Source organism: Pararge aegeria, chromosome 15 (genome assembly GCF_905163445.1).
Source record: "Pararge aegeria chromosome 15, ilParAegt1.1, whole genome shotgun sequence".
In the NCBI taxonomy this organism is placed as follows: domain Eukaryota; kingdom Metazoa; phylum Arthropoda; class Insecta; order Lepidoptera; family Nymphalidae; genus Pararge; species Pararge aegeria.
The window spans coordinates 356,966-376,235 of record NC_053194.1 but is presented as its reverse complement, the minus strand read 5'-3'; the positions used below and the strand labels follow the sequence as shown (position 1 = coordinate 376,235).

General features: G+C 37.3%; 2 protein-coding genes across 2 annotated transcripts in view; one reads left to right on the top strand and one right to left on the bottom strand.

Annotated features, from left to right (window-relative positions):
• Window positions 1-19,270, top strand: part of LOC120629698 (syntaxin-binding protein 5) — a 288,649-nt gene that overhangs the window by 183,849 nt on the left and 85,530 nt on the right. The window lies entirely within an intron of this gene.
• Window positions 14,683-18,504, bottom strand: LOC120629693 (basic juvenile hormone-suppressible protein 1-like). The gene is made up of 5 exons (XM_039898672.1): window positions 18,411-18,504; window positions 17,831-17,964; window positions 16,707-17,540; window positions 16,331-16,491; window positions 14,683-15,709 (listed from the first exon to the last, which is right to left on the bottom strand). The coding sequence occupies exons 1-5, from the start codon at window positions 18,502-18,504 to the stop codon at window positions 14,683-14,685; spliced, it is 2,250 nt and encodes a 749-aa protein (XP_039754606.1).

The following is a 19,270-nucleotide window of genomic DNA, read 5'->3' as shown; positions in this document are numbered from 1 at the left end:
ATGAATTTCATTACATTCAAGGTCTTTAGAAATTTATAAGTACCTAATTCGTTCAAAAAGTATATTAAAATAACCAAATTAAAAGTTGCCGAATTATGTTAAATAAATTATTAACGTATACCAGGTGCCATTGGTAACTGAAGATAATATTCTTCAAATGACAACTTTTAATAGCATTTGTGTACTAAGAAAATATTACGGACATATTTTGACTATGATATTCTCATTATCGCTCAGCGCCATTATTGTTTACCTTTTACCTTCTGTCATAACAACTTATATTCACCGAATTAGAATTCAATACTGTTTTTTTCGTTTGCTGTACGGTTGTTTGTAAATAGTTACAATTATTATTGTTAACATTAACCTTTGTGACAGTGTACTGTTTGTAAATGATTGTGAGGAATATTCTTAGTGTAAGAAAGTTCTTATATTCGGCGTGTGATCTGATGGTTCAGTGTGCTTGGAAAATGAAGGTAAGTTTAGAGCTAATTCTTAACTAACGTTTAATTGAGATTATTCGTAAAGGAAGGAATGCACCTACAAGGAGCGGCACGTAAAAACAGCTCTGACTGACTTACAGAAACAGGCGAATAGCAGTGATCAATGTTTTGTTTCATTATTTATTTATAATAATACCTATGTTTGCTTATTGTTTACACTAAAAAACATTATTTAATGTAATTGCCGCAATGGCAGACAATTTTAAAAACTCGCTAGTCGGTCGTCTCAGAGCTTACTATACCTACTGGAAATAGGAGATGATGAGAAGATCTACATGGGTATCACAAACAATGTTAGGTTAGGTACCTACTCACAAATAAAATTATACAGTAACATCAAAATAGCATGTTCAGTCCCTATTTTTTTAAAGCATACCCTGACCGAAAACCCTATGCACGCCACTGGTGGTAGGTGACAACCCAGAGCTCTCTAAGGCGTAACTGGTCGGGTTTTAGTTATGCGACGCGCCCGCCACGCTCCACAAAGCGGGTGATGCGATTAACTACTCCGGTAGGGCTGGCTTCTATTTATAAGCTAATACTTTACACTGGATTAGTGCACCGCCTATGTACACTGAATCGGGAAACGCTTTATGGTTCTTTGACTTTGACTTTATGGTTCGTGTAGCTGCCTGCCACCTACACTTACCTTCACCTGATGTAGTGCGTTAACGTTGAAGTAAATAAAATTGGCAAACCCTTGGCCAAAATCGGTGATAGCTACCTGTTAGACCAAAACACAATTAAGTATACTTTAAACAACAAACTTGATTTGCTATAATCTGCATAAAGAAAAAAAAAACAGAGCGTTGAACTTATTTAGAATGTCTTAATTTAAATCTAACCACAAGAGACAGATCATTTTTTTATAGTTATTGAATGATAGTGGAAAACCATAGCCTATAAGCAGACCAACACACAGTGTTGCACCCGCGTCCATCAACATCATGTGCCCGCAATTAAACCGGCAACAACGCACCTCAGATCGGAACACAGCATTACGACAATGCCGATTAACGACAGAAATAATCATGTCGGTACGGAAGCGAAATGTCATAACAAGCGAAAATTATCCACAACCACTAAAATGATTTAAAAATGTACTCTCTACATACTTTTCGCTCCGTCACCGGAGCATCCTCAGGAGATGTTGGCTACACAATGCAATTATTCATTGTGCGCGGCGATGCTCGGTCTAGATTTGATGAAGCCTTCTTCTTAGACCGAACGCTACAAATAGCCTGAAAATAATTTTGCGTGAAAAACGGATTACAACACATTATTATCGACGTAAATTAAAGCAATAAAGGTTTTTATTTAGAAATCCCTTATTAAATTTAGATCCCAAATTAGAATTGTGGGAACGAATGTTTTTCGGTGCCTGGGTGTTTATATGCATATATAAGTATTTATGTATTGTTCATAAAAATATTGACTAGTTATCCAAGTACCACATGCTACGCACTTGCTACGCTTACTGTGGTGCTAGATGGCGATGTGTGTATTGTCTTAGTATATTTATTTATTTATAAATACATACATTAAATAAAGATCGTTATGTATTGAGCTGAATCTATTGTTTATATGTACGTACCTTTACATAAAGGGACTCAGGTCTTGTTCATTGGACAATAGGAAAATTATACACAAAAAGATGGCTCTAGACTCCTACATCTAGGAGCAATTTACAGTGACACGCGTTTAGGCGCAGACAAAAGTGCGAAGATGGCAAGAGCGGCCATTAAATGTGTTCAGAGTGGGTGTTAGAGGTGCGAACAATGGCTCCCTCAAAAGAACTGAGAGACACGAACCTGTCTGGCCAATGAGTCGTATCGCTCGTAAAATACAAAAATAGAACTCGCGCATGTTTTAGCTTTTAGGGTTACTTTGGGTGCCATAATTTTGTTTTATCTGTCGAAGGTATCCTCATCAATTACCGTTCATGTTTACATAATTTTAAGGCGATGGTGATAACTTCGTTCGCCAACTTAAACCTAAAGCTACGAGGGTTCAAAACGCGCCCTGGTCTAAGGAAGAGCCTACAACAAACTTAGCCGGGTAATTTTTTTTTGTTATTACCATGTCACAGTAAATTAATATTAAGCCATGAAGTTAGGGCAATTCACACCCAAGCTTTTTTATCGTTTAAGTAATCCTTAACATTATAATAGGATTTTTCTTTAAGCTTACGTTTTACATAAACTTTGAACTTATTGAGAGGCATCTCAAAGATTTCATTCGGTAATTTGTTATAAAACAATATACAATTGCCTTTGAATGAATTTGCAATTTTATGTAGCCTAGTGAACTGCACAACGAGTTTATTTTTGCTTCTAATATTATATTTTTACAGTCCATTTTCTTTTTAAATTTTGTTATATTTGTATGGACATTAATTAAATTTTCAAATATGTACTGACTATGCACCGTCATTATTTTAACTTCTTTAAATTTATCCCTTAATGACTCTCTTGGGCCCATTTTATATATCGCACGAACAGCCCTTTTCTGCAGGCTTTTCATTTGAAAATGGGATCGTCACGTTATGAATTGAATCAAATTGACAGAACCTTAACGATGGGTTCTGTGATCAATCATATTTCATAATGTTGCGGTAAAAGAAAGATAAGATTATATATTATTATTCTAAGTAATCTATATCGTTCGTCGTCGTAAGAGACATAGTTCATTTGTATCACCGGCGACGGCACACCTCTAAGGGGCGTGGAGCATAAATCTCTCTGCTGACGAACCTTTTGTTCTCGGACGGTTAGCCGCTTGAGAAATTGTCCCTACTGTCTTTTGGGGACGGTTGTAAATTAAGGCCCAAATGAAGGCGGAGACATGACAAAATGCGAGGTGAAGGCTGTTTTCAGTTGCTGAGTGAGGTGGGTATATAAATAAGTATCTGTTGAGTATTTTATTCGTTGGTTTAAATTATTTATTACACACAAGAAGTAGGTATATACAAAGGCAAACCTAAAAACCTTTTATAAAGCATTTTCTCCAAGATGACCTGATTATTTTTGAACATTTTTTGAACTGATTGTTTTTTATGTTCGAAAAGAGCAACTGCTGAGTTTCTTGTCGGCTTCTTCTAGGTAGAATCTGCCTTCCGAACCGGTGGTAGAGTGACTAAACACGGACAGACTTGACGTTTCAAAAGTGCTTGTATTAGGCCTACTTGAAATAAATGAATTTTGAATTTTAAATTTGTTTTTTTTTTAATTTTGACAATGTGCCGTGTTGTGACTCCTCTTCGGTGTCGCGCTACTAAGGGAATAGCTAACCCTCTCGTTGGGAGAGGCCCAGCAGTGCACTGTTTTGGGAATATTACGCTTCGAATAATTATAACTTAATTCCATCGTGCGTCTACAGCTACCTCCACTCAAATCGTACAAATTTCATTGTAAGTTAATTTCTGGGTATTGATCAATCGTTATGACACGATTATCGATAAGGGCCTGAACATTTTAATGGTGGTCCTAATGACTATAGATGGGATAAAAATGGGTTAATGTTGGAAGTTAGTTATTGGGTTAACTATTTATAGGTATTTAGTATCTAGTCAGAATGATGAATTGGTTATACCTAGCGGTTAGGACTTTGAATTTCATTTTCGAGGGTGCCGACTTTTAATCCCATCACGCACCTCTAACTTTTTTAAGTTATTAAATATCACTTTCTCCAACGGCAATAACCCACACCCTCCAATGTCCCCCAAACAACCACGCGATTATATATAGGACGAATACTTACTCGTGGCGTGTCCCGGGCTGCCTTCTTGACTCCCTACAAATTGCTCCAACGGTGGAGGAAAACATCTTTAGACAACTTGCCTGCCTGAGAGATCTTCATAATGATCTCAAAGGCACGTGGAGTCCACACATCCGCATTGGGTTAAAGTGGTGGACTGCGGTCTCGACCTTTTTCATTGTAGGAGGAGACCCGTGCCCAGTAGTCCGGTAATACGTTGATATGATGAGAATGATGACATGTGAGTGCATGTTGTTGGAGTTTCTGATGTGATTGAAATAAGGCATACGCTTAAGCTTTTAAAAACAAAACTCGTTAAACTTAGTTTGAGAAGTTCTTTTAATTACTTAAGTTTATCACGAAAAATAACTTTGGCGAATTGAAATGCTTTTAGGGTTCAATATAAAGGAATAAAACTTTCCTTGAAAGCAGAAATCACAAAAAAAAGGCTATTCAATCATATTTTTTTGCTCGCACAAAGTTTAACCCTTTTAACTGCTACTCGAATCAGTCGAACCGCAGCTTTTTCCAATATCACCATCGACTGCGTACCGTCCTTCGTAATTTTTTGAGGTTTCTACTTACTCCTTTCGATACTAGGACAGAAAGCAACGCCCCGCGGGCGATTATTTCTAAATATACTTATTTTTTGTCATACAAACGGAGAAATTGGAAATTTAGAGACTTTCACAGTTTTTAAAAATTCAACTCCCGTACGGGATGAAAGTTCATCAATTTATCAAGTTTATTTTAAGGTATATCCACGAAAATTGTTATTTTATATTTCTGCGTAGCTTTCTGGTGACAGTGCTAAAGGCACCGCGGCAAAAGTTACTGAATCTCATGATACCAAAACTACACAGACAAAGTTACGGACATCTTCTAAATTAGTATATAAGAAGCATCCCATAAAATTGCAAGTGGCATATTGTCTAAAGATACTATAGATCGAATAGGTTAGTTGATGCCCTTCGATCTACAAACGCAATTTAAATTGTTCGCGCTGCTTCAGTTTTACGCTAATAACGCTATTAAATTTGCAATATTAAAAGAGCGCTACGCGTTTTTATTTACGTGTATAAATCGCCCATCCTAGAGATAGTACGCGATTTCCAGTTGCGGCTGAGCTCGTAAATCCGCAGCTCAGGTGAGGCGCGGCACTAATCCAGCCCCGACCGACAACCTCGGCTTGACGTATTATTATTGCATGCCATAAATATCTACTTGTGATGGGCGTAGTGCCGCTTACCGTACCTATATCTTGGAGCCCACTCCAAACCAGCGTTTTACATTGGCATTTAAATTGCACCTTCTTTCGGACCAGAACACTTTTTTTCGGACCAGAACAATTTTGTTAGGCAGCTAAAATAAGCACAAAAAGTTGTATAAAATTAATTTGTACTACCAATATACACTTTTCATATACTATGAAAACTCCATTTAAAGGTAACTCAATTAATTTCTCAAAAAACATTGAGCCGAAATAATTAAATTACACCGGCACGAATTGAGTTAATTCCAGTAATATTTTTTTTACATCAAAATTATCCCACTTCTGTTTAATATCGCATACATTTTTGTCGCTCTATGAGACGTTTATTTGTGTTTTCTGAAAGTTTACTAAATTTGAGTAATATATTTTTTTTAATTAACAGAGCAGTATAGCAGCCTTCAATCAAATCAATATATTTATTGTTAGAAGGTAACAATAACTCAATAGTTTTAGTAGTGGTCAAGCATTTTGTGACAGAGCACGTCCGGGGAAGTACTAACGCCAAGCTTATCTCTGCTGCCAAGTTGCATTGCTATGGTCCCGACTGCAGGGCGTGGTTGCCGGTGTAATCGGGCCTTATGCCTACACCTCCGGTTGATGGACACAAAGCGGCACTTTTCAGGGCTTTATCCTTGCATGGCCTGCAAAGTGTTGTTATTTTTTTTAGTTGTAGTTGTCGGACCAAGCGGATGGCCCATCATGGTATGTGAAAAACCATCGCCTAAACACAGAGCAACACTTCACAGGGCATGCAAGGAGCACGTCGTGCATCATGCCGCCCTATGCCCTTCAGACCGGAACGTGGTATTGCAATAATGCTGCTTAGCGGCAGAAATAAGCATGGCTATAGTACTTCCCCGGACGAGCTCTGTCAAAAAAGCTCTACGAGTAGTAGTACTCAAGTGTTCTGTTTGTATGTAGTTGATGTTTCTCCGCAAACCATCAGGTGTGCCATCATCAATTATTAATATAAAAAATATCAACGCCGAAAAAGTATCTTACAAGATTACATATCCTCGAATCTCAAACATGGTTAAAACTTACTGTCAAAGCATTTTTTTTACCCATTTTATTGTAGCGAACCTGTTCATTAAAAATTTCTCAACGAAACAAACTTTGAAGCCTCGAGGTATTTTCGGAGTATCTCAGAGAAAAACGCTAGCACATATTTCGCAATTTAAAAATTGTGAGTCTTAAATATAAGCAATATAATATTGAAGAAGGGATTTCTTTACCCCTTCTACATAATTCCTGTCATATTCTGATCAACAAATGCTAAAATGAATTGAAAATATTACAATTAACATTAATTTATAGCAAAACTCTCTTTTTCTAGATCACTAACATAAATATTTTCCTTAAAACGTAAATTCATAATCAAGGTTTTCGTTGGATATTCTCGTTTTTTATCAAGGGAAATCCTATCGAGATAAAAGACGTCAACGTCTGAATTTTACCCACCATATCTGATCTAGACAGACATTCTTCTCTATAAGCATATCATAAGTAAAATACATATAACGTATACCAGAGCAAGTAGGTAGAGAGAATAATTTATATACCACGAAGTAACAAAGGGCTAATAACTCGTCTCAAAGCGGCTTATTTTGAATATTTTGAAGTAAATTTCTGTAAAATTTTGCCTCACTTTCGCAAAATACCTTCATAAGTTTTCCTTTTCGAGTTATTTATGCGGTCAAATATAGGGTATCTTGCAAAAGCGTTTGACGGCGTAAAAGTTAGGCTGCTTGTTTGCCTACTATTAAGGGTGGCTATGAAATTTGCCATTGCAGGATGTCCGGTCCGAAGGGTCCGGAAATTGTGCCCCTTTTATGTGGAGTTATGATAGATTTAAAAGCGAAAATGGCGAAAGAGATTTCATTTTAATCACGAGTAAATCGATTTTATAACCTTTATATTCTTTATTAATTATGTATAGACACGTAAATTTCAATGGAACGGTATGAAAGGTGTATTCTCTATATATTATAGAGAAAGCTCGACTCGATCTGTAATGTTAACTAGGCCGATTATAAGATGACAATTGTTTTTCGCTGTTTAAATTTCTTTACTTTTATCTTAGTCATTGATATTTAACGACTAGATTCATTGTGAACCTTTAGTTTTTAATCAATACGGAATAAATCATTTTGTAGAGTATATATTTATATTTGTTTCAAACAAATATGTGTCAGTAAAGATGATTTTTCTGTCTTTCAATTATATATAATTAATATTTAAGGGTAGGCCTTTTTATAACTCTTACAATGCCTATCCTTAAGTTTTTTTATAACTCGTGTGTAACGGAGAACTCGTTCTTCATTTTATATCATCTGCATACCCTGTGCATACACTCTATGCACGCCACTGCATGGTATGCCTAGCCCGCAGCAAAGAATCACGCGTGTCGTATTACCAATTCAATCAAATTCAACCGCTTCTCAGAAATGTCGTCCCGTAATTATATTGTTAAGTGACATTTCACGATCGTTGCCAAGTCACCTTTGGGAAGTTGGAGTGCCTTTGATGTTTGAAAAGACTATGAATATCAATTAATAAAGTTTTGCGGCGGGTAACACAGTATATTTGTATTTTGTCTGGATTAGCTTAATGTTGTGATAAAATATTTAACAGATATATAACATTAAAAGATTATTTTTGTACGTGCTTTCTTCACTGAATATTGAATAATAAATAAATATACAGCGACAATACCCACGTCGCCATTTAGCCCCAAAGTAAGCGTAGCTTGTGTTATGGGTACTAAGATGACTGATGAATATCTTTATGAATAATATTCGATATCTTTATGAAGAATCGAACCCACGGCGTTGGACTCAGAAAACAGGGTGGGTGCCCACTGCGTCAGTGGGCCGTCTTAATTACAGAATATTTTGTTCGATTCGTCTTGTAGCTCTAGTGAATTAAAACATATGTTTATTTTTTGAAAATCCCGTGGGAATCGCTTATTTATCCATGATAAAAATATCCTATGTCGGTTTTAAGGATGCAAGCTAATTCTATGCCCGTTCTGTGTCAGTTTGCCCGTCTAGATTGGTAGGAACAGTGGCTAAGCCAAGAACAGCAAATAAACGAAGAAACAATTGAACAGACTTAGGATCGATTATTACTCCACGTGATCGATTATTACACACGATTTGTATTTACAATAAATGGTAAGTTAAACTCAGAAATCATTACTAAGGAATGTGTGAACTCTGCGGGTACACCAACGAAGCAGCGTCAAATTCAAATTCAAAATTTCTTATTTCATGTAGGCCTATCACAGGCACTTATGAAGCGTTCATACATATTTGTTTACATAATTGTAAGGGGATGGTGATAACTTCGTTCGCCAACTTAAATCTAAAGCTACGAGGGTTCCAAACGCGCCCTGCCTTCTTAGAGAAGAGCCCACAACAAACTTAGCCGGGTACATTTTTTTTTGTTATCACCATCTTCCAGTAAATTTATATTAAGCTATGAAGCTTGAGCAATTCATACCCAAGCTTTTTTATTGTTTAAGTAATCCTTAATATTATAATAGGATTTTTCTGTAAGCTTACGTTTTATATAAACTTTGAACATTTTGAGAGACATCTCAAAGATTTCATTTGGTAATTTGTTATAAAATACTATACAATTGCCCTTGAATGAATTTGCCATCCTATCATCATATGTACATTGTACAGGGTTAATTTAAAAATACTAGAAAGCTCCCGGCCTTGTAGTTCCTATCATTACATCTAACAACTTTTGATCTAGGAATTTTTAAAATTCAGTATTAATTTATTTCATACAAAGTGTCATTACACTGTGAAACCAAATACATGTGATTCTACGGTTAGAGTCTCGGTTCGCGTCTTTTACCGATGTATGTAACATCGGTACAGAGTAGTAACAAATGGAGTATCTATACAAACTATCGAGTTAAAAAAGTCGTAGATCAAAAATTGATAATTTTAATGTAATCAACTACAAGTCGAGAGCTAACTGGATTTTTTTATTTAACCCGGTATAACTAGCGAACCACCCCGACTTCTCACGGGAGATAAATTTATACGTATATAATATATAAACATAAAAGTACACGTATTTTCTCTAAAACTCAATCATATTTATCTTTTGGTTAAGGCAGCGTTCGTGAGTGAGAAAAAAACGGGGGAAACTCGCCTTGAGTTTCCCCCGTTTTTTTCTACTTGGTTTGCAACTTCTTTTTAATATTTTTATCGATGTATAAAAAACTTTTTAAAACATAGGCTTCATTGTGCGTTAATGAGGGCTGAAGGCTCCATCTCATAAAAGAATTAACAAAAACATTGTTTTCTTTCATGAACTGTTTTTCTCTAAACAATTACATTGAATTCCCGGGAAGCGCCATTGTTGTTCCTGTGGGCACACAATAATCGGGAACAATACCCAGTGACATTCGAGCATGAACGCGAGGGATTGAGGGCTGATGGAGGCTGCGCGAATGAATGCACCCGCCACCCGAGCGGAATACGTACTGAGCACTGTACTACGAACTTTTACATTTACTTTATAGCCTATTCTGAATCCCCGATATGTTATTGTTCACAACATTATTTTATCGATCATCAATGCTGTATATTATCATCTGAAGTTGTAGGATAAGTTTTTTGGAAACATTGCCACATACTTGGGATCTTCGTCTGATTTTACTACGTTTTATTACAAACGATCCAGTGAAAACTTGCCTATGTTACTCTGTCCGTCGTAACTAACTAACTCTATATCAAGTGGATTGGTTGCTTACTTACGGTATGAAAAAAGACAAATTATCAAACAAATAAACACACTTCCGCAGTTATAATATTAGTAAAGATTATAATTATCATTAGGATTGTCGTGATTTGCCTGGCAAAGTGTGTTTTCCCAGCAGCCGGAGATAGAATGAAATGGAGTACCATTGTAAAGAGGAATGTCGTGTATGGAGGTAGTCACGACCCTCAGAAATAAGAAATACGACTGTTGAAGGAGAACAAATGCTAATTTTAATCCAAAAAATGCACTGCTCATGGATTGTTTATGTAAATCTGTTAGCACACAAGAGACCTTGTTCTTGGAATTATATAGACTATCATTATTATATCCTGAAAACTTGCTAATATTATTATAATATATATAATTGTATTATTGTAATATAGTAAAACACTGTTGTTCCAGGCGGGATCCATCACACCCTTGTCTAGGCTCTGCAAGGCTTGTGTCGGATCACAGGTTTGCCGGGACGTGTCGTAGGGTGTTGGGCGAATATATATCGGGTGACGAATGAGTTTTAATTTGACTTGCTACAGGCTTTATGGGCTCACCTGATACAAAAAGGAACGTGTTATAAAGACGATTATTATTTCAAAATATAACATAACTAGTGTTTCCCACCTACTTTCTCCGTTCATGATGTCTCATAACTATTTTTGAAGTGATACTTTTTTAGAATCGTTGATGAAACTTAAATGCGTCACGATAAAGAAACAACCACATCAATGTATAGGAGAGAATGAGATTTAAAACATCGAGGTTACAATTCTGTTGATGAATTTCTTAAAGACAAGGGTGCCTGGATGCAAGCCGCTCCTCTTCATCTCACACAAGATATAACAGTGATTGTTAAATTGTAAAATCATGTTGGAAAAGAGCCACTGCTGAGTTACTTGCCAAGTCCCTGTCGGTAGAATCTGTCTTCCGAACCGGTGGTAGAGTGACTACAAACAGACGTACTTGACATTTCAAAAGTGCTTATGTTAGGCCTACTTGAAGTTATTGAATTTTGAATTAAACGTTTTTTTTAGTTACTATGGAAAGTGAATAAATAATATGTAATATAATATTTCGCATTAAAATTTTGCATTAGCGCATTTAATAAAACAAACAAAAAAAAGGTTATTTGATCTTAACTCCACGATACACTTATGTGTGTTGACAGACTATCGCATTTTGTTTTTAGCAATCTCCTTGGAGTAGTGGTATTCGGTGTGGTTTATTAGTGCAGGATTCGACCCCCGGCAGAAGTAACTTGAGAATTTATCAATCTCTCTGTAGCTGGTCTGACATAGTGGGAGGCTTTGTCCATGGTTAGTTATAACTCTACCGACAAAGTTGTGCTGCCAAGCGATTTAGCGTTCCAGTACGATGCTACGAAACCAATTAAAAGAAAACCAATTGGGGTTGGTGTTTAATACAACTGCCATACTCCTAGCGCTACATCTTAGATTTCAAGAGGGAAATTGTAGTTGTGGTTCTCTTGGTAAAGTAAAAAAGATGGTGTTGCCGTAGATTACGTTGGATTTAAGTATATCAAGTTTGAACCCATTCGGATCCAATCTGCTAAATCAATTTTAGCCCGGGTGAGAGCTGTCAGCTGCACGAATCATTATTGATTTCCGATCTAAGAACGTACACGACGTCTACTTCAATATAGGTACGCTGTAAAACCCCATCTACTTTACTTTCATACATAGGGGTAAATAAAAACTTCCTTTTTAAACTACATATGCCTAAACAGTCATGTTGATTGGATTCAGATCCCTCATCCTATAAAATATGTCCCACCACTCCAGCCTACTCTCTCCAAGAGAGAGAGATTAAGAGCTTTAAAGCTCGAATAAAATATCCCAATCCGATAATTTATTAGAAAGTTTACCAAATTTTAAAGAAGTTCTATGGAAACAGTATTTCAGATTAAACTTGAAAAAGACACGATATAGGTGTCTTACCTATTCAAACTGTATTTTCTACGCTTCCAGAAAATAAAAACCCAAAATAAAAAAAACACTACAGTAAGAAATATTTCTAATAATTTATTGCTAGCGCCCATTGATATGAACATTATTATACATTCCTTTTCAATTTGACGTCCCTCTCGAGTAGACAAAGAGAAATACTAGTAATTATTTATGTTTAACATACAGTGTTTAAAACCTTTATATAAGTTTCAGCTTTATGAATCGTATAGGTTAGAAATGAGCCTAGTGGATTTTCTTGCTTTCTTCCGATACCTGGAACGCACCTCTTACTTTTCAGAGTTTTTTGCGTTTTAAGCAAATAAATATTACTTGATCCAACGTTGAACAAAAATATGGTAAAGGAAACTTGCATTCCAGCGCCAGCGAGGTGGACTTTGTCCTCAACCCTTCTCATTTTGAGTAGAGATCTGCGCCCTGTATTGGGCTAGTAATGGACAATGCGGTATCAACTAAACGTAAATTTGTCCAATCAACGATTATTAGGCAACAGAAAAATCGGCACAAAGAAAGATAGAATTCGTTTTAGATGCTTCGCAGTACGAGAATGAACAAAAGAAGTGGGAAACATCGAATTCTGTGCGAGCTATGCAGCAATGATCGTTAGCAAGCCCGCTCCGGTGCGCTGAATAATTTCAATAGTTTCATTTTTCGATTCGATCTCGAACCTGTGAGCTACAAAGTTGATTAAAAATTCCACTCGCCAACGCTGTTTCATACTTTTTAGTGCTTTAATCCGCCCACCGCCCTGCACCTGACATTTGATCAAAGCTGCTTCTGATAAAATTGCGTGGAATGCGGGCTTTAAAAGTGCGGGGCTGTTTTTTTTTTAAATGTCAAAACATATTAGATCCAAGAATTGCATAGGGGTATGGAAATTTTTGTATGGAACTTGTTAGCCTAGCTCCATCACATCGTCAAATTCAAGACTAGATCAACAAGATGTTGTAAATATAACTATTCTCTGATGGATTCATTGGTACATCTTTAATAGCATATATATTTATATTTCGACAACCAGACGATATTGTGATTTTCACTTTTACAATTTTTGTTCGTATCTATTAACTCATAAACGTCTTTCGGTGGGTTGGTTTTTATAAAATGGGTTCCGCCGGTCAGTCTAAAGACTGAGGCCAAAAAACAATTCTATCGAAATTGAAATACTTCGTGTAGAGATTTATCAAAGTCAGCTTTATGATATTATATCATGTTGCTGTATTGTAAATAACTCTAAGCTATAGTATCGTATTTCCGAGTTGATTTGTTTGCCTTCCGAATAAATAATAAAAACAACCTGGCGCAAATAATTAAGAATTCCAATTGCTATCGGTGTGTATTCAAAGCGTTTCTATTTTTAAGTCCTACAATACGATGAAGAATACATCTCAACTGTTTAGAACAAGTACCTACGAGTACTTTTGCATTTCTGATATTTTGTTAACAGTTTTATTTATTCAATTACGCTTCGCAAAATGTTTGCAGTTGCTTCACATTTTTACCAAAGAAATGTAAATGTACAGGTTATGGTTCAGGTACAGGTTTGTAAACTATCAAAAGATACAGGTTTGTATAATATCAATGTATATTGACAAAAGCTGCAGTTTCTGTGATATTGATTCTTCTACAGTTCTTTCGGTTTCTGACTTGATCATTTCTGGAATAGCGCCCTCCATCTCTCGCTCCATGTGTTACCCTAAGTTTTCTTATAAATTTCATCGTTTTATAAATGTATATTAGTATCTCAAGAAAATCAAAGTGTTTCAATTTCTGTGCCAATGCAAATTTTACAAAAAAAATGCCTTTGAAATACAATTTTTGAAAGTTTAGTAAACAACGGTCGTATAATATTTTTACTTTTTATCATTATATGTCCTAACCAAACTAAGGAAACTCAAAATGCCGAATTATCAGCTTCTTCAGGAAGGGTCTACGCGACGGACCGGAACCTACCGGCCGTCGGTCCGTAATTGTTTTCACTAATTTAGTTATGACCGACAGTTTGTGACGGTTAAAGGATGGTGATCGGTTTTGCTTACACAGTCCTGTTTTGTTTTAACTAGCTCCTAAAATGTCTGCTTTACTGGTAAAATTTTTATCAATGCTTTATATAAAAGGTTGAAAAAAACTGTTTGTAAATACTACTACTACTATTGCGCATCGCTTCATCATACTTTTAGATCTTCATCAAAAATTAACCCGTGAAAAGCTATTTACCTGTCACAACGAAATTATTTGAGTGTGTTAAATAAAACTTAGCGTGAACGCGGCCAAAACATAATTACGTAAATAATAATTGAAGTTGAGTAAAATTAAAAGTATAACTTGAGATTCAATGCTATTTATTGTACATTACGTAATAAATATGTTTATAAATAATAAGTTCTTAAAGTCGCAGCATCTTGTCAGAGCTCATCATCATCACGTCTCTGTAGGACCGTCGGACCAACATGTCGCTGTCCAAGTAGGTCATGTCGTCGCGCTTCATCACCATGTCGGAGGTGTCGATGTCCTTCACAGTGTTAGATGTAGCTAGATCCTTCCTGTAAACGAAGACGTCCATCCATTTCATGTTGTTGGTGACGAAGTGAGTCGTGTCGATGTCTCTGTCGAAGGGGAAGCCGAGTGGCATCGTGTCGAAGCAGCTGGACCAGCGGCAAGTGTGACGGTCCTTCATTATGTTGATGTCGACTGTGGGCAGCAGGAGTCCGGTACGGACAGGGGTGACGATTACGAAGAACTGCAGAGGAAGGCCATCGTAACGTCCCAGAGGCAGGAGCATTCTGTGCGGAATTCCCATGCGAGTCTTGTACCAGTAGCTGTTAACAACGCGGTCGACGCTGCCGGTGTTCTCAATAGTGTTGTCCAGGATACGGCGGGTCCAGGGTCTGTCAGTGATCACATCGTGCATTTCCACGGAGTTGCGCACAATAGTGTTCTTGCCAGTGTCAAGTTTGTAGATGAAGCTGTCGATTTCCACCATATCCATACGCTTGTCGTTGAAGTTGAGAAGACGTCCCATACAGTCGTATTTGGGTCCGTAGAACACTCTGACAACGGCATCGACCGCCTTTTCGGACATGACTTCGATGGTGACCTTGAACGGATGGTTGTTCAGGCGGTGCATTCTCGCGACGTATGTGTAGTCGGACTTCTTCTTCATCATTTCACTGTTGTCGAGGTATAGAGCGTTGGTGATGTCGATATCATAATCGTCCATGAAGGTAACCAGCTTGTCTGTAAAGAGACGTTCAACCCTGACTCCGGGGAAGTCGAGCTCGTCCTTTGTGTATTTGGGCAGGTACTTCTTGAAGAGGACGGCGTTTTCGGTGATGCGCTTCATGATTCTCCAGAAGAGAGGGTCGCGCAGACAGGTGGAGTACATATCCAATGCAGTTGGAATATATGTGTATCTGGAAAGATACAAAAGTAGTTAATATCCTGTACAAGTACAATAACTAGTAATGCCTAGTTAACATAGGACAAGGCGTTGATGTAAAGGAAAATATATTATTTTGATTGCCTGTTTGACCATCTTCTGACAATGTTCGGGTAGCTAAAACTTTAGGTATGTCACTTTCTAATTTATGTCAAGTGACAACGACAAAATATGTGAATTAGCTATCCGATCCTAATACATTTTTTTCTTTTATTATTAGGTTTGAATTGATTCTTAAAACCTGTGATTATCCTTCTTTATTGGGACTTCTAAATATTGCCCATGATTTCATCCAACTGATTTGTTTTACTTTCGAAATACCTCGTGAACCGTTTACCCAGGAAAAAAAAATGTTTTCTATCCCGGTCTATTTCTAAAGTGCAAGAAAGGTATCTCTGTGGAAATATTGCTGTGATCGATTTAACTGTGAAACCTTAGGTAACAACGTTTTTGAAACCCATTTGAACGTTACCCAGGTGATTTTCCGGGATACAAAATCTATGTCCATCTCAAGAATACAAGATATACATATATGTGCTAATTGAATTCGTATAAAACTTATAAAAGCATGTTTTTTTTAGAAGAAGTAACTTACTTGTCAAAGTTGTAGTTGCCATAAGAAACCAGCTTCCTGAACAAGTGCACGACGTGGATTACCTTGGCGTCATCGTTCATGATACCCAGACCTCCGAGCAACATCCTGGCGAGGTTCTCGAAGTCCTCAGCCTTTTTCAGGGTGATGACGGTACCGTCACGCTACAAATAAATATAAATATGTATTTTTTGCAATAATACAAATTCTTGTCCAATATCAGTGAAATATTTTTTGAATTCTAAAAAGAAATGCTTTTAATTCAATGAGCTTAGATGGGATGTGAGTAATTTTCTAACTAGCTTCAATGATACCAACACTTGTCATTTCTAAACACAAGAGTTGTTTTATCATAAAAAGAATATAACAAAATACTTACGCGTGTAACACGTCCATTCATGATGCCCTCGCGGATGTACCTTTCAACGTCATCAACGTACAGTTTGTATTTCAAGTTGTCCTTGTTAATAAGGGATACGTAATTGCGGCGCACAGGCATCTCTTCCCCGGTGTGCAGGCGGATCTTGGGCCAGTAGCCTGTTTTCAGAGGCTTGTCCCACATGATCATCTTAATATCACACATACCGTGGGACAGGCGCTCGAGCCTGTACCGAGCGAGCAATTGCTGGTAGCCGTACATGGTCACCTCACCACGACGTTCCTTATTTAAGCCGTAGACATCGTCGCTCATCCAGTACGGGTAGTTCATGTGCAGGTAGTAGAAGAAGGTGTTGACGTCGATGTCTTCAGTGAAGTAGTTGAGACGGTCGTGCTCGCTCAGAGTGTGACGCAATCCCTTACGCCAGTCAATGACGACTAAGTTCTTGTCGGTGACTTTAATGCCGTAGTAGTCGAAAATGACAGGGTCGGTGGCTGCTTTGGTCATCTTGAGCATGAAAGCCTTGTTTATGATGTGGCCGTCTACGAAGAAGTAGGGGTAGATTTCATATGGAGCTGGTAAGATTATTCCGCGGCAATCTTCCCGGTGGAACACGGCTGTGGTGAAAGCGTACACGAACATGCCCCCGTTGATGCGCTCGCGTAGGAAGCAGGCGGTTCTGATGAAGGTGTCGAAGTCCTTCGCGAAGTACATCAGACGGAACACCAGAATGGCTTCGTCCATCTGTTTCTCGTTGGTATGGACGAAAACTTCGCCGCGGGGAAGGAAGCCCATCTTGTAGAAATCGATGAACTTCTTCACGACGTCGATTTTCTAGAAATAAATTATTATTTTTATAAAATCTTCTGCTATAACCAACTTTATAAAATTATGTACTTATGCACATATTACCATTAAAATACTGGACCGTTTCAGACCAAAACCCGCATGTTAACCCAAAATAAAGAAGTTAATCCAAAAAGATCCCGTCAAAAATTAAACCTTCGATTTCATACTAAAACTACTTGTCAACGCTGTGACAGAATTTACAGTATATGGGAGCTTAAAAACTACTGAAGTTTCTTATGCATAATATTATGGTGTGAAATTATTTTGTTCTTTACCAGGTACTTGTCCATGTTAACTTCCAGATCCCAGTCCCTTGCTACATCCCTGATATCTTCGTACACGGTCGGCTGCAAGATGAAGTTCAGGAGCTTCATGCACAGAACTTCCTTGGTCTTAATGTCCACGTTGACTGGAAATAACATTTTAATGTTATACACTTGTGTATATTCAAAAAAAGTTACGGTAATGGTACTCGTAGTTTAACCATTAGAAATACAGCAGGGAAGGCGTGAAGAATGAGAAATTATTATCTAATGTGCCAGTTATTATCAATAATACCTGATGGAGATGGTTTAATGGAGCTCGTTCTTTAGACTTCTCAAATGGTATTAGGTCATCGTTTGCACTCTGAGCTACGAAAACATCATCGCTCATATTGGTGGAATGGCATAGAAATGAGTGATCAATTAATGTAAACATTAATTTAAGATCAAACGAGTCGCTGGACAAGCAGCCCAGGAACGTTGATTTCGGAACTTCCTGCTAAAGACCACTCCAGGAGTGGACGTCAATCAGTTTAAGTGATGATGATGATGATGAGTGGCTATGCGATTAAATTCAACAAATAAAACTCACCAAGCATGTCCTTGCCAATGAGAACGGTGTGCTCATCCTTGATCGCCGACGCGGTCGCCGCGGCTAGGAAAGCCGCTATCACCAGGAACTTCATGATGACACTCTGTGTTGGCAAGTGCTGCCTCGAATGTACTGTTCTCCAATCGGCCGGCCGTTATATACACTCTAGTTGTTTGTTTTTTTATCACCAGCCAGATATCGCGCGATGTTTTGTTACACCTCTCTCCGGAGCCCGATAACCTTTCCTTCGAGAATTATCTTTAGGCGGTTGGAAAGAAATGATATTGGGTAAGGTTGTCATTTATATGCCCGTTGAAAACGCACTAAAGTGGGGTCTGCTGGGAATATTAACTAAAAATAATCATTAAATTAATGAACTAATGTTGTGCTTAAATTCCAGGAAGTTGCATGTTTAAATACCTACACGGGGACGATTCATATTGGGAACCATCTCCCGCATAATATATATCTTTATGCGAAATTTTGTTAAGAGTTTTATTGTTAAGGCGTACCAAAAGTTTTTTTTTTTATATCCCACGGTGTTGTGTCCCATTCTTCGGAGCATTTCTGGTTTTTAAAGTATATTAAGTATGTGATGTCAATCTCTACGATAGAAGCAATCTCTGTGCCAAATTTCACCAATATCAGTGCAGTGGTTGCGTGAACATAGGTAACAAACAAACAGATACACATTCACCTTTATTTTATTACGTCCTACTCGTTTTACTATTGTTGCATACCCATTCTTCCATCGATCTGCAACTCTCACCAGTGGAGATCTTTTATGGAGAAAAGTGTTTTCTAGTCCACATCTTTTCTTATTAAGAACCTTTTTAGTAATAAATAGGTTCTTTAATATA